General features: G+C 40.8%; 1 protein-coding gene across 1 annotated transcript; it reads left to right on the top strand.

Moving 5' to 3' along the window:
- The first annotated feature begins 516 nt into the window (after nucleotides 1-516).
- Nucleotides 517-16315, top strand: LOC306760911 (coatomer subunit delta). Its single transcript, XM_079246961.1, has 10 exons — nucleotides 517-648; nucleotides 2494-2757; nucleotides 7544-7723; nucleotides 8553-8743; nucleotides 8827-8988; nucleotides 11259-11424; nucleotides 13269-13416; nucleotides 13975-14083; nucleotides 14249-14453; nucleotides 15218-16315. The coding sequence occupies exons 1-10, from the start codon at nucleotides 646-648 to the stop codon at nucleotides 15305-15307; spliced, it is 1518 nt and encodes a 505-aa protein (XP_079103087.1). The 5' UTR covers nucleotides 517-645; the 3' UTR covers nucleotides 15308-16315.
- The last annotated feature ends 227 nt before the right edge of the window (nucleotides 16316-16542 follow it).

Below are 16542 nucleotides of genomic sequence, written 5' to 3'. Positions count from 1 at the left end.
AGATGCTGAATAGTAAAAATAATCATAAAAACACTGAATAATAATATAAAAGTAGAAATACAGCTATTTTACAATTATTTTACAAATAAGGTAAGGCATAAGAACAGGAATTACATTGAAACTTAACCTGGAGCCAATTGAATTGAATTTAAAGCTGCCACGTTAAACTCTGTCAAACATATTTAGGAGAATAAATGCCTGTGAAGGTAAAAGCAGTCCCATCCTTTTAACCTTATTTATGCAGCATGATGACGTGCCAACATGTTGATGCCACGTCACAGGTTTCCACGGTGAGCAAACTAACTACGTCACTGGTTGATTCCCCTTGTATTAAACTGTTTAATTTCTTTGTTGTTGTTCCTTTTTAATTATCATTTTCATGATTACACTTTATAAAAACTGACCCATGTAAAAAACTTTCACGGAAAAAAACAAACAAAAAACGTTTCCACGGTGGGTTGGTCTCGCGCGGCGCTTCCGGTGGAGACGTGGCTCTCCGCTGCTGCCATATTGACGCTAGCTAGCAGGCTAACAGTCACCCAACTTGGAGTCGGCTGGATTCACACCTCGCCTTTCCAGCGTGACGAGAAATACCCCTCACGACAAACACGACAGACCGAAGAGCGTCGTCCAGTGAAGACAGAAATGGTGAGTGACAGGAAAATAGAAACAGTTTTCTTGGTTTTTATCGGGCCTGGTTGTCATCATAACATTGGCTAACCTACCGAGAAGCTAAAGCTAGCTTCCCTCGTCCAAGACGGAAATAAGAAGAAAAGCAGAAATTACTTTTAGATGTTTGTTTAATGCTGACATTCTGTTTAACTGCACGGATGAACCACAAGCTGCCTTTTTAAAGTGTATATTAACTTAAAATGGGACATTGAGAGTGGAGACACTTCTTACGCTCGTTAGCTTAGCATGCTAGTTAGCCGGATGCTAACCAGTAAGACTAACCTCACCTGCTGTCAGGTTGTCTTCTCAGCCATACTGTCACTTCGCTTTAATTCTTACTAATAAATGTTAACTATTGTGTTTAACTTGCAGTCTAGGTTTTGTTAAGAACAACTTCTATTTAATCTCCATCAGTTGCAGTCGTGGCTTAAAGTGTCAACGTGGAATGACTGGAGCTTCTCGTATAAATGTGCAGCTCTGACCTTTTTTTTTTTAATTTTATTTTTTATTTATTTTTATTGAAACAAGAAAATAAATATGCAGTCCTGACTTTTTTTTTTAAATTGAAACAAGAAAATGAATGTGCAGTCCTGACTTTTTTTTATTTTTCATTTTATTTTTTTTCTTGAAACAAGAAAAAAGACTGGTTTAGTATATAACCAATTCAAAGACATTTTGAGATACAATTAAAAAATAAAAAAACTGAGCTTAATAGCCATCTAAGAAAGGGGCTTAGGTTTTAAAATAATGCATAAATTGAATCAATACACATAAGGCCAAAAACCTGTGAATTAATGCATTTCACAGCGCTTTTGAAATTCAATAATTAATTTCTTAATTTAGCAAACAGAGGTTTCATATTTAAAAAGTGGCATTTGTGTATAAAATGTTTAGCTAACAAAATTAAAGAATTATACAAGAGTTCAGTTTTTTTGTCCTCTAATACAAGTGCAGTCATGACCTAAAGTGTCAAAGTGGAATGACTGGAGTTCTTGTATAAATTCATCAAATGATCAGATAATTTCTGTCATGTTTGCATGTAATTGTAATATAAATATAAATATATAATAATGGTAACTTTGTGGAAACATTTGGTATGTGTTTTGCTAACATTTTTAGCATTTCAATTCAATTAAAAGCTAAACTTAAACTCCTTTATTGATCCAGTTTCATCACTATCAGTTCAGGCAAATACTGTCTGCACATATTTAGTAAAATATCTTATAGCCTGTTAAGATCATAAACAAGTTGTTGTTGTTTACTGGTAATTATGTCATAGTTGGAAATTTAGTTGCTGTTGATGTGATTTATTTTAGCCGGTAAATTTATATTTGATCATGTGTAGGTCATCGTTTCTGTCATGTTTTCTCTTTCCAACGCAGATTTAAATTGCGATTGTCACAATTCTCCGATATTGCTGATTTTTGTAGCTTAAAAACAAAAAAATGTATAGAAGTTTTTTTTTGCACATTATCTTTCTTCATTTCAATGAGGAAAAAAAACAACACAGCAGTCAGATCATCACACTGCTGCTATAATGCCCAAGAAGACAAGTCAAAAGATCAATAAAAACAAAAAAGTGACTGAAATTTCATAATGGATTATTTTTAAACAAAAAAAAAAAAAGATTTTAAAATTGTGAAGAAAAAAAATCCTGATTTTCGTTTCGATTTTTTCCCACCCCTATAAAACATCATAAACAAGTTGTTGGTGTATACTGGTAATTAATTGGAAATTTAGATGCTGTTGGTGTGATTTATTTTAGCTGATAAATTTATATTTAGGTTGTCATTTCAGTCACGTTTTCTCTTCCCAACGCAGGTGCTGTTGGCAGCGGCGGTGTGCACCAAGGCCGGCAAGGCCATCGTTTCCCGACAGTTTGTGGAAATGACACGGACACGGATCGAGGGTCTCCTGGCTGCGTTCCCTAAACTGATGAACACGGGCAAGCAGCACACCTTTGTGGAAACAGACAGTGTTCGCTACGTGTACCAGCCGTTGGAAAAACTCTACATGGTCCTCATCACCACCAAGAACAGCAACATTCTGGAGGACCTGGAGACGCTCAGACTTTTCTCCCGCGTGGTAAGAAAAAGCTGCAGTCGTCTTCGGACTGAGCAGTACCAAGTTTGAGCATGTAGGCTGATGTGATGTATGTATGTTTACACAAGACTTTAACTCAAGAAAATCTCATCGTAACGGCTCTTACTGAATATCAGCGTTTTAGTGGTGAATGTTAGATAAATAAAGCTGAAGACATACAGTTGCACTCACATTTATTCATCCCCTTTCATTAAAGAAGGAAAAAAACAGATGCCTGTAAAATAAGCTGAAATTGACTAAAGTAATAATAAATAAAAATTTCATGAAAATCATGACATTATTTTCTAATTCTGGTTCAACAGAAATATTTCTTTTAAAAAAGCAAACAAATAAGATAATTCATTACATATTACATCACTTATATATTCAATTTGAGTGACTGTTGTAAATTCAGCCTTTTCTTTAATGAAAGGGGATGAATACATATGAGCACAACTGTATATATTAGGGCTGGGCGATATGACCTTTTAGTAATATCCTGATATTTTTATGGCATGTCACGATATACGATATATATCTCGATATTTACCTTAGCCTTGAATTAATGCTTTGGTGCATGCAATCACATCAGTAAGATGATTTTGTGTCTACATTAAAACGTAATTGTTCATATTGCATTAAGATATGCTGATTTTAAACATTCATGCCAAAAGGATGAAATTGTAACGAAGCAAACTGATCAAAACCGTATTTATTAAACAGTTAAAGCAGTGGCAGAAACATGTCATTTTAAAACAAAATAAAGTGACTTTGCATGATGTAATAAATGAAAATTCGTGCTCTACGGGGGGACTTTTCAAATGATGAACTATTATAAGGCTTTGCTTTATGGATACGTTTTTGAGTTGTCGTGTATTTTGTTTTATCGCAGAGTTTAGCGTAGAAATCAGTCTTATAATACAGGCAGAATGTCCTCATATCGTCTCCAATAAACGGCTTCAGCCAGCTTTTAATTCAGGATTTTATTCCCACTCCTTTCTGTACTTTCTAGAGACATGAGGAGCTAGATAAATATGCTTGTGTCACACACTGTGGATGAGGTGAGTAAGTGACAGAGGCTGTGAATGTAATCAAATAGAATTAATTATTTTTGCGTGACGTGAAAAACTTTGTAATTTACGTCCCACTCTGTAATCCAGAGCGGGATCAGTGGCGGATTTGGCTGTTCATTGTGACTGTAGGTGGAGTCGTGCAGGTGTCCTCTCTGCTTCTCTGACTGGCTGCAGCTGCAGCCGGAGCGACTGAGTGCTTTAGGACGGGGAGAGACTCTCCTTCTGACAATAACTTTACAATATGCGCTTTAAAGTCAGTCGCCAAAACACCAAGAAAGTCTCCAATAACTCCTGTAAAAGTCGCTAGATTTGTCGCTAGTCACTTTTTACAAAAAAAGTCGCTAGATTTAGCGAGAAAGTCGCCAAGTTGGCAACAGTGGCTACACGCTGCCTCTCATGACGTAGCACGTAGCTCACGTTATGTACGTAACGAGGTGCGCTTGCTTTAACTCTCTGTGCAAAGCGGTGGAGAGAGGAGGAGGAGGGAGGAAACCCCGCCCACAGCTAAAAACAACTGCGTGACAACAGGATACTCGAGTACGATGAATATAGGCATTTTCTATATCGCACAGAGGACCCTAACATATATATATATATATATATATATATATATACATATATATATATATATATATATATATATATACATATATATAAAATAAAGTATAAGCTTCTTCTTGCTTATACTTTATATCATTTTAACGACACAACAGCTCAGAAAAAACTTCTGGTATGCTAACAGCATATTTCACACATGCGTAGTCTTCCAATAAAAAACGGTTGCTCTGGGGATCTTGCATTTGATTTAACGCACTGGGACATTTTCTCCGACTGGTCCGCTCATGTGAAGGGGTGAGGGGTCGTTCCACCTTCAGTTTTTGCTCCTGATCTCTGATGATCTTTTCTTATTCTGGATGTTTATGAATGTTTTAGTCAAAGGAAATAGTTCCTGTCTCCTTCGCAGGCCTACAGGTAGCCTAAAGGAAAATACTGAAATGTTTTATTTGTTTGTGTTTTGACTTTGCTATTTTAAATTGCACAAAGTGAGCGACAGATCAAGGTTTTAGCATTCAAAACTACTTTAATCTCGAGTTGTGAAAGCCAAGATACGAGACATTCATCCTTTCTTTATCTAGAGTAAAATATTCACACTGTCCAGTTGTTGCTGTTTTGTTTTCCATCAAGGTTTTCTACATCAGGTGATTTTCCTGTTTTGTTTCCTGTATTATGTTTCTTATCATTAGTCTTGTGTCATACTTCTCATTGTCAAGAGACAAAGTAAAGACAATCTAAAGACAAAGTAATAAAACATTGTGCGGAAACTTCGCAGCTGATTGCATTATCAAACTTTCTAATGGATTAATTTTTCCTAAATGACCAAGGTTGCTGCTAACTACAGAGCTCTGTGCAGGTTAAAATCTGTTTTGTTTTTTTTTTGTTTTTTTTTTTATGAATAAATCCTCAAAAATTGCAAATTAAAATTATTAAATAAAATCAGTTTATTGATGTAGGTAGATTTGATGAGTTTAAGGCAAAGTATACATAAAAAAATCTATGAATGTGTGACGTCTTCTCATCTTCTGGGACCTGATGACCTGAACGGAGGCTAAATTTGTCCTGTTTGGAAACGTTTTTAATTGGAATTATAAACTCCTTCAGAAGGAACTTTTTCTGACCGAAAATCATCCTGTTTGAGTCAAACCTGGAAAAAGAGCTGAAAAAGATCCTACATGGTTCTGGGTTTATTCTGAAAACGGCAGACATGCAAAATGGAGACGTGTTGGACTGGATGCCGGTACGAGCTACACGGTTATGGATATTTCTGAAAAAGTTTTTCTCTGTATCTAGTTGTTGTTGCACAGCTGTTTTTATAATATAGACACAAAGTTTGTGTAATAACTGTTTGGTTATTGAAAACAACTCAGTATGTTGAGTTCAGGAACATCTCAGTGGTACCAACCAGAAACTAAAAGAGAAAAAATAAATAGCTCATTTAATTATGCTGCTTTCGGCTCACTTCATCTCAGATTGGGTTTATTTCTGTTTTCCTCTTTGTTTCTGATCTGAAGAGGGTAAAATCTATATCTGAGAAGTTGACTGATAAAAGCTATAAATGCGCGTTTCACGTTAAATATGAAATCACCAGGTCAGTTGTTTTTTTGTACTTTAAAAAAAAAAAAAAATTGTATTTATTATTATTATTATTATTATTATTTTATTTTATTTTTATTTAATTTATTTTATATTCATTTTTATTTATTTTTTTCATATTTATTGTACATTTCAGTTCTGCTCTTTGTTTCTCATCTGAATAGAGTAAAATCTATATCTGAGAAGTTGAGCTGTAAACGCTCAGTACTGCAGTGTGTAACCAAGTCAAACAACAGAAGCAGGTTGAACCGACAGTTTTAACAAACAGTTGATCAAGGTGGTGAGAAAGTATAAAAATATTAAATGCATACAGTAAATAAAGGCCCGGACGTCGCCGCATACTAACCTTAACCCTGCTGTGAAAGAAGCTTCACGTTAAATATGAAATAGCCAGGTCAGTTGTTTATTGTACATAAAGACCCCCACCTCACTGCTGTTGCAGATGAAGCTTCTCGTGGAGGATAAATTGACCTAAACAAGCTTTTTTTTTTTTTTTTTTTTTTCCTGTTCTTGTTCCCTCAAACTCACACCTCTAGCTTCTCATGGAGTAGAACAAGATTTCCTGCGCTCTCTCAGCTCTTTCACACTCCAGCGAGCTGCAGCAGAACCAGACATGAAGTTGAGACTGTGGTGTTTGTTTTTCAAAATTAGGTTATTTACAGAGCAGCCTCATGTTTCCTGAGAACTTCACACTCTTGTTATCGTCCGTATATGCACACAAATCTAGACTTGAGGTTCAAATGGATCCATTCATAGGATATAATTTCCATTTGTAACATAAAACCATTATTCTGAAGTGATGGTGCTTTTATTTTTCTGTGACAGTGGACTGGATCATTTACATGTCGTGGAAACCCAGGACCAGATGAAGTTTGGACGTCGGCAGCTGTTGAAAGTTGGCGAACTCTGCGTCCAGCTCGGTTGTTACGCAGCGACTGCTTAGTGCTGCTTTCTGTTGCTTCACCTTCGTTATAAAACCCCTGATTGTCGACTGTGGAGATTCGTTGCACAGCGGTGGAAGTCACTGTTCTCCTGGGAGCGACCTGTTCATTCACATAAGTCGGTAGAGGCAGTCTGCATGCCTGGGTGCTGGATTTATATACACCTCTGGCCTGGAAATGTACTTGTAGTACATCACGGCTGCACCTGAGAACACTAGATCCACTCGCACATGAAAACATTATGTCCTCCGATGGCCAACGTACATTTACTAATGTGTGTGTTATCCCCATCTCTGCCAGTAGATGGCAGTAATTACCACACCTTAGTCAGTGATCTACAACCTGAAGGCTCTGCAGGTTTTAGGGGTTTCCTGCTGCAACACAGTTGATTTTAAGTAATGGATCTCTAAGGAGCTCTGCACAGATCTGCTGATGAGCCATCGAGTTGAGTCAGGTGTGTGGAAGCAGGGAAACGTGGAGAGTCTGCAGGACCTGGTGTACTGGATTTGGGGATCCTTCCTTAAAATAACCAGTTTTATACGAAAGCTTCCTTATCACACAACCGACCTTCATCTTCAATGATCTTCTTTATTTTAACCGTCTGATATGAATCTCTTTCACCAGATCCCAGAATACTGCCGCGTGCTGGAGGAGAGCGAGATTTCAGAGCACTGCTTCGACCTCATCTTCGCCTTCGACGAGATTGTGGCGCTCGGCTACAGAGAGAACGTCAACTTGGCTCAAATCCGCACCTTCACAGAGATGGACTCCCACGAGGAGAAAGTTTTCCGAGCTGTCAGAGAGGTGAGATCGCTGTCGGGAAGATGGGGAGCAGCGTTTTGCTCCTTCTGGTGACCTTAAGGCCAAACCTGTCCACACACACACACACACACACACTGCTCTAAAATCATCTGTCAGAAATGACTTTTTCTGTTTTAATAAATCACTTAAACAAGCTGCTAAAACTCCCAAACATTCAGGGGTGTAGTCCAGGGTATACACGGGTATACACACTTCTTTTTCAGTCAGCAGTGAGTATACACACTTCTAAACCCCCTGCGATGCTGCTTTTACAGCTACAAACGTCCCTAAACATGTCGCTACATTAGCCAGCAGCTAAACTAAGGTTAGCTATGCTACACTGGTGAAGTTGGATTCAGCGATGTTAACTTTAGCCTGAACCTTAGACCATATATGGACGGAGCCTCCGTCGGTTAAAAGTGAAGCCTATGTGGAAGTGCATAAAACTGCAGTTCCTCCTTCATCCACTAGGGGCTGCAAAACAGAGCAAATCCCCATGGACTCCCATGTTAAAAAGACCAACATCACAGCAGAAATAAACATGTTTACGGTCTGGTTAAAAATCCATTTTAGGTTTAATAGGTCAGGTTTACCTTCATGACAACTGTGGGGGGAGTGAATTTTTTTTCTAACTCGCTCGTTTTAAAGTAATTTAATCTCGAAGTTTGGCATATTTAGGGGCGTGTCCTTTTGATTGACAGACATCCCATCTCCCGCTTCAAGTCAGAGGAATGTAGAACAACCGTGGTTTTTAGCCAGTTAACAAAGTGATTTAGCTTTAGATTTTAGCTGTAGCGTTTTAGTAACTAAAATGTGGTTGTTTGTACGACAGACTCAGGAGCGCGAAGCCAAGGCAGAGATGAGGAGGAAGGCCAAGGAGCTGCAGCAGGCGAGGAGGGATGCCGAGCGCTCTGGGAAGAAGGTGCCGGCGTTCGGCGGTTTCGGCAGCATGTCTTCAGGATCCATTATCACAGACACCATTGTCGAACCCGAGAAACCCAAGATCACACCAGCTCCAGTTCGGTACGGAGCCCAGAGCTATACTGGTTCAAACTGGAAAACACGCTGCGGTGGTTGGCGAGCTGAACTTCTTCTTTCTCGTCCAGATCAAGCGGACCAAGCAGAGCTCTGAAACTTGGCGCTAAAGGGAAAGAGGCGGACAACTTTGTTGACCAGCTCAAGTCTGAAGGAGAAACCATCATTCCCACCACAGGGAAGAGAGGCTCGGATGTTTCTAAAGTTCTGCCGCCACCTGTCAACGTGGAGAGGTACAAGTTCGCATCCTTAACCTGCTTCCTGTTTGCTCTGCTCTTACTGGTTTATCCCTCCTCAGAAGCATTCAGACTCCGCAGAATGAACGCTCATGAAAACACGGAAGTGGCTTTTAGTCGGCGAGGACGTGCAACCAGGTTTCTGCTCTGATTTACAATAAATCCAAGTCGAACCTGTCTGAACACAGTCCAATGAAACCAGTAACACCAGCAACGGTGGAGGGAAAGAAAAGCTCAAATATGGCCATGCTGAAGCTGGCCTCTGATTGGTCTATTCTGTTTTACTCTGTTGTAGTTAAGAGTCATTTTATGGGGTTTATTCAGCACCCAAAACATTAAACCAGTTCCTGGTGAAGACGTGGGATTGTTCACGGTCCTAAATCCGTCCTATAAATCACAGGTGTCAAACTGCAGTCCTCGAGGACCGGTGTATCATGCAGGTTTTTGTTGTCTCCATGCTCCAATGCACCTGACCAAAATGAATGAATGGCTTGACAAGATGATGTTGGATCCATATGATTTGAATCAGGTGTGTTGGTGCAGGGAAATAACATAAAACCTTCTGGATACCAGCCCTCGAGGACTGGAGTTTGACACCCCTGCTATAAATGATACTTAGGACTGGATTTATCGAACATGGAGTCCAGTTGTAGCAGGTAATCAGCTGCTGATAAATCCAAAGTTTTGCATCACCTGCTCGTCATACCTGTTCATGGTCCAGAAACAACCAAATGTAACCAGATGTTCAACACCTCCCAGTAGAAGCCGCATGCAAATGAATGTCATCTTCTGAAACGATATGCTTCATAACAAAGAATCGCAGCTCACAGACCAGATGTATCTGCAGCTGGACAGGAACCAGCAGAACCTCCTCCTGGATGATGGGTTTTTATCCTGACCAGTGGGGAAACTGGTTGTTTTTATATGTTCTGTAGAGGTGAAGGAAATTTAGTTTGACTTACACCTTCGCTGTCAATGTCCTTCCTGTTCCCATCATCATTCCCACAGTCCTGATCATTATTCCTAACATCATTCCTCATTTAACTCTGGAGCTCTGCCACCAGGAGGAACTCTGGACATGTTAAACTCAGGTGTGTCCTCTCAGGTGTTTTCTGAAACCAGTTTAAAGCAGGGTGTCCTCGAGGGCCGCTGGCCTGCAGCTCTGAAGCTTGTTCCATCCTCCACGAGAAGCGAGAACTTTTTTCTTGTACTTCATTTTCACATTTCCAACAACTCTTGAAATTTTTATAAAAATCTGTCTGAAACCTTTTGAGATGCTGGGAAAAACATGACCTCCTTGGTGGAGGTAACAACCGGGTTCATCGCACATGAAGCAGACATCGCCCCCCGCAGTGATCCCTCCCTGCTGCAGACCTGCTTCTCCTGGAGGATGGATGGACCTGACGAAAAATAAGTTTTTTCTTGTTCCTGCAGTCTCGAGAGCAAGAACTCAGTTCTTGCTTCTCGTGGAGGATGGAACAAGCTTTAGAGGTTTCCTGCTGCGGCCCACCTGAATCAGATTAATGGCTAAACATGATTGGGCGGAACGAGACAACAAGCTGTTCAGGAGTCATTTAACTTGAATCAGGTGTGTTGGAACTGGAAGACCACTAAAACCTGAAGGATTTCAGCCATCGAGGACTGGAGCTTAAACAATCATAGATGGCCTCCAGGCAGCTGGGTGTTTCTGTGACATTCAGCAGCAGGACCATAGTTCACTTTCCAAACCTGATGTGAAATGAATCCTTGGAGCCCAGTAAGGGCTAGATGTCAGGGTTACATCCACCAATCGTCTCTATTAGAGACAAAGTGGAGCCGGCCAACGAGGACGCCGCTGCTGAAAGCACCTGACAGGAATTTAACCCTGCTGAAGACATGCTGGACTTCGCCTTCAGTTCAGATCTATACAGATGTGCTGAACGTCTGTTTTGTGTAAACATTGGATGCATTGAACAGATTTTCACCGTTCAGGATTTTACGCTGAAGTATTCCCGTGTTTGGCATCACATCGTCTGATCCACTATCAGGAAATGGTGGCCTGCAGAGATGGATCCATGCTGGGTTTTACGTCTTACTGGACCTTGTAGGAATAAATGTCCTCGTCATCATCATGTGGTCTGAAGCCAAACATCTGGCAGGAGTTTATGACTGGGTTTCTACAAAATCCCAGCCAGAGCAGATCAGACCTGCCGTCCAATCGGATTAAAGGAGCCAGTCGTCTTTGCTTAGCTTGAGTATTAACGTGTGTGGATGTGTTTCCTCCTCAGTGTACATCTGCGTGTGGAGGAGAAGATCTCGCTGGCCTGCGGCCGTGACGGCGGCCTACAGAACATGGAAGTGCTGGGTATGGTGACGCTCCGAGTGTCCGATGAGAAAAACGGACGCATCCGCCTCATCATCAACAACAACGACAACAAAGGTTTGCAGCTGCAGGTACGTCAACCACACAGATATGCATGCAGAGAAGGTTGAAGGGAGGCTGGCTCGATGATGAAAAGCAGGTCTGAGGATGTTCTCTGGAGGCGATGCATGTGAAATAAGTTTACACAGCTCAGCATGGGTTTTCAGGACCGGTACGCAGTATTTATATATTTCCTGCTCATTAGCTCTGCTTCCAGACCTAGCTGAGCTGTTCCTCCAGTTTATAACCAGAGCTAGCTGAGTTGTTCCTCTAATTTATGACCAGACCTAGCTGAGCTGTTCCTCCAGTTTATAACCAGAGCTAGCTGAGCTGTTCCTCTAGTTTATAACCAGAGCTAGCTGAGCTGTTCCTCTAGTTTATAACCAGAGCTAGCTGAGCTGTTCCTCCAGTTTATAACCAGAGCTAGCTGAGCTGTTCCTCTAGTTTATAACCAGAGCTAGCTGAGCTGTTCCTCTAGTTTATAACCAGACCTAGCTGAGCTGTTCCTCTAGTTTATAACCAGACCTAGCTGAGCTGTTCCTCTAGTTTATAACCAGAGCTAGCTGAGCTGTTCCTCTAGTTTATAACCAGAGCTAGCTGAGCTGTTCCTCTAGTTTATAACCAGAGCTAGCTGAGCTGTTCCTCTAGTTTATAACCAGAGCTAGCTGAGCTGTTCCTCTAGTTTATAACCAGAGCTAGCTGAGCTGTTCCTCTAGTTTATAACCAGAGCTAGCTGAGCTGTTCCTCCAGTTTATAACCAGAGCTAGCTGAGCTGTTCCTCTAGTTTAAAACTAGAGCTAGCTGAGCTGTTCCTCTAGTTTATAACCAGACCTAGCTGAGCTGTTCCTCTAGTTTATAACCAGACCTAGCTGAGCTGTTCCTCTAGTTTATAACCAGAGCTAGCTGAGCTGTTCCTCTAGTTTATAACCAGAGCTAGCTGAGCTGCTTCTATTGTTCATAACCGGACCTAGCTGAGCTGTTCCTCTAGTTTATAACCAGACCTAGCTGAGCTGTTTCTATTGTTTATAACCAGACCTAGCTGAGCTATTCCTCTAGTTTATAACCAGAGCTAGCTGAGCTGTTCCTCTAGTTTATAACCAGAGCTAGCTGAGCTGTTCCTCTAGTTTATAACCAGAGCTAGCTGAGCTGTTTCTATGGTTTATAACCAGAGCTAGCTGAGCTGTTCCTCTAGTTTATAACCAGAGCTAGCTGAGCTGTTCCTCTAGTTTATAACCAGAGCTAGCTGAACTGCTTCTATTGTTTATAACCAGACCTAGCTGAGCTATTCCTCTAGTTTATAACCAGAGCTAGCTGAGCTGTTCCTCTAGTTTATAACCAGAGCTAGCTGAGCTGTTCCTCTAGTTTATAACCAGAGCTAGCTGAGCTGTTCCTCTAGTTTATAACCAGAGCTAGCTGAGCTGTTCCTCTAGTTTATAACCAGAGCTAGCTGAGCTGCTATATATATGTCTATAATGTCTCTACTAAAAGACAGTTTTTTGTGATTTTTTTTTTTTAAGCAGCTTCCTACAATCTCTTTTTTTCAAATTGTTAAAAGATAATAAACTATATTTTAATTTTACGTCCTGTACATCCCTGATTTAAACTTTAAGCGTTTGTAATGATCATAATACTTTTTAAATATCCAAACCTCAAATGTTTGTAAACATCGTGACTTTCACTGCTCTGTAATCAACGTCAGCATGTTGGAGGACGACAGAGTCTAAAGAAGTGCTGCTCTGTTATGTTAAACAGGAAGCTGTGAACCACAGACTTGAACCAAAGAGAGAAAATCAGTATGCATATTTCCGTCTTAAAAACGTGACTTTCTCTTCTCTTACTGGCAAACATGTTGCTGATAACTGTGTTTTTGTTTCAGACACATCCCAACGTGGACAAGAAGTTATTCACAACGGAGTCTGTGATCGGCCTGAAGAACCCAGAGAAGTCTTTCCCGCTCAACAACGATGTGGGAGTCCTGAAGTGGAGGTTGCAGACCACAGACGAGTCCCTCATACCTCTAACCAGTACGTCACAACAACATTCCCAGTCATCACATCTACATAATTATTGATAGAAAACTTAAATTAACTTCGATCTTCACTCTGAAGAGGCTCATTTACGCATTTTTATATTAGAAATATTCATATGAACGTAATTATAAGTTTCCCAGCAGTTTAACTGAATGTTTTATTTTATTAATGCCAGCTGAAATATTAAAATCTCAGAGTTTGAGTTTGAATTTTGTTTTTTATTGCTAATTTTATTGTTGTGATTTGTATTTATTCCAACATTTATCTATATATTTTTCTCATATCAAATTTGTATTGATTAATTTTATTATTTACTTTTATATTTTCAATGTTTTTTTTGCAACTTTTAAACAAAATTTTATGTATAAATTTATTTCTAATTAAGCTATTCTACAGAAAATTTAGATTAAGTTTACTCGTAAAGGGGGTAAAAAGCATGGTGATGATGATGGTAATTGTGATGAAGCTGGCGCGTAGCTGCCAGGTTCTGTATTTCTGTAACGGCCCGCGGCTGCAGAACCAGAACCGACTCATCCAGATGTTGTCTCCCAGTTAACTGCTGGCCTTCAGAGAGCGGCACCGGCTGTGACGTCAACATCGAGTACGAGCTGCAGGAAGACAGCCTGGAGCTGAACGACGTGGTCATCAGCATCCCCGTACCGTACGTATTCCCCCTCTGCATCCCAGTCTGTGATTTAATACCAGACTGGACCCAGTCTGAGGCCCAGAAGCAGCTCACATTGACGCTCCTGAACATTCAGAAGGTTTGTGTTGTTTTAGTGTTCGCTGTAATAAAAACACTCGTCCATGTGCGCTACGCCCTCAGGTCTGGTGTGGGAGCTCCTGTGATCGGGGATCTGGATGGAGAGTACAAACATGACAGTAAGAGGAACGTCCTGGAGTGGTGCTTACCCGTCATCGATGCCAACAACAAGACCGGCAGCCTGGAGTTCAGCATCGCCGGACAGCCCAACGACTTCTTCCCCATCAACGTGTCCTTTGTGTCCAAACGCAACTACTGTGACATCCAGGTGGGTCAGCGAGCGCATCACAGGATACTAATGAGGAGAAGGTGCAGCTTCACCTGCAGCTGCTTACCTGTTACTCTCACATCTACGTTTCAGCTAATTAAATGTTTCAGTCCTCCGTATGAATCCATTACTGCAGATTCAGTCCAGACTGGTTGTCGATAGGGATGTGACGACATGCTTTTGTCCCAATTGGTTCTGATTTTTTTTTTTTGGTGCCGATTCAATTTAAATTGCGATTCTTACAATTCTTCGATATTGTAGATTTTTGTAGATTAAAAACAAAAAAAAAGTATAAAACTTTTTTTTTTTTTTTTGCACGTCATTTTTCTTTTTTTTTTTTTATGATTCACGTTTCTGTTGCACGGAATCGCTTTGGATTGTTGTTCTTCTTCTGTGGTTGTTATAAAAAGTAAAAGCGAGCCAAGGGAGCGGCGAATGCTGAGATCGCGATCTCCCACATGGGCAGCTAACGCTGAGATCGCGATCTCCCACATGGGCAGCTAACGCTGAGATCGCGATCTCCCACATGGGCAGCTAACGCTGAGATCGCGATCTCCCACATGGGCAGCTAACGCTGAGATCGCGATCTCCCACATGGGCAGCTAACGCTGAGATCGCGATCTCCCACATGGGCAGCTAACGCAGAGTTCGCAACCTTCCACTTTGACAGCCTTAACAGAGCAAAGCTCCACATCCTGTTGGACAGAAAACACATTCATGGTCACTAAAAGCTGCTTTTTTTTTTTTTTTTTTCTCCCCTGCAGGTTACCAAAGTGACTCATGTAGACGGCGACGGCTCCGTTAGATTCTCTTCAGAAACCTCCTTTGTTGTTGACAAATATGTGATCGAATAAAGATTACTGGAGAAAATCAGTAAATTAAAAGAAAAAAAGAAAAAAAATCACCAACCAGTCCAAATCTACGCTACAGAGAGAGATTTCTTGTCTGCCACCCTGTAAACTATTAGACTGTACATGGCTGGGCCTCCGTCATCCTCATGGCGAAGCCCCCCCCCCCACCCCCGTGATGGAGCAGAGGTGTATTTATATGTTTGTATGACAGAGGATCATATATAGAGAGTTAACGCAACAACTACACTGATGCTGTTTGGTGAGCAGAACTGGAACGAGGACTAGAAGTAGAGGATGACTACTGGGATGAAGGAGCTACCTTCATCGTGGGTTAATCAAGAGGACCAGGACCTGACACCCCCCTTTTCCACTCCTCCCTCTGTTTTCTTTTCAGGTTTTCTAACCCAGAACTGTAAATCTGTAGCTGTCAATCATTCTGTAATCGTTTAACTCTGCTTTGATTGATTTGAAACGTAACTTCAGATTTTTTTTCTTGTGAAATATTTTGATTTTTTTAGGGACTTTGCAGATTTCAGCTCATGGATTTATGCTCAGCACAGCGTAAACGTTTTATTTTACTGTAGAATGATTGTTTCCCACTAATCTGCATGTGAGGAGAGCCACCAGTAAAACCAGTTCAGTCATTCATGTTCTTTCACTTTGAACACCAAGATTAGCCACTCCTCGCCTTGTTTTATTCAAAGAAAAAAAAAAAAAGGGACGCCGCGTTTCTCTCTGGTCTGTTTCCGTCCAGAGATCAGAAACCAGGTCCAGCATTGAGGAATGGGGCTGCCAGCAGGGGGCGCAACGGAGCCCCCACTCACCCAGTCATCCTTTACTTACATCCTCCGAGTCCATCAGCATTATTCTACGCAACATTTATCTTTTCTGTTTCCTTTCTTTTGTACTCCCCAGGTTGAGTTTAGCAGTGATTGTGTGGATGTGGGTTGGAAATGAGTCATTTTTAACCTGATGAAGGGGAATCTTAACATTCCAGTGTACAACTAGAAACTGTAATGGAATAAAATGTATTATTGAGAGCGTGAAGCTTCTGCCTGCGTGTGCATGTCGTCATTCTGCAGCTTTCTGTTGAACACGCCGACCTTTACGTATAAGAGCCGCTTGTTCCTGGAACATACAAGGAAACATCCAACGAATAATTCCAGTATCATTACAGGTCTATAATGGGGGGCGACTGAGAAACTACTGGTTCATTTTATATTCAACAGAGGTGGTGA

The sequence above is a fragment of the Telmatherina bonti genome (genome assembly GCF_933228915.1).
Source record: "Telmatherina bonti genome assembly, chromosome: 9".
Classification (NCBI taxonomy): domain Eukaryota; kingdom Metazoa; phylum Chordata; class Actinopteri; order Atheriniformes; family Telmatherinidae; genus Telmatherina; species Telmatherina bonti.
The sequence above is the reverse complement of the archived record's forward strand: the minus strand, read 5'-3'. Positions and strand labels throughout refer to the sequence as shown.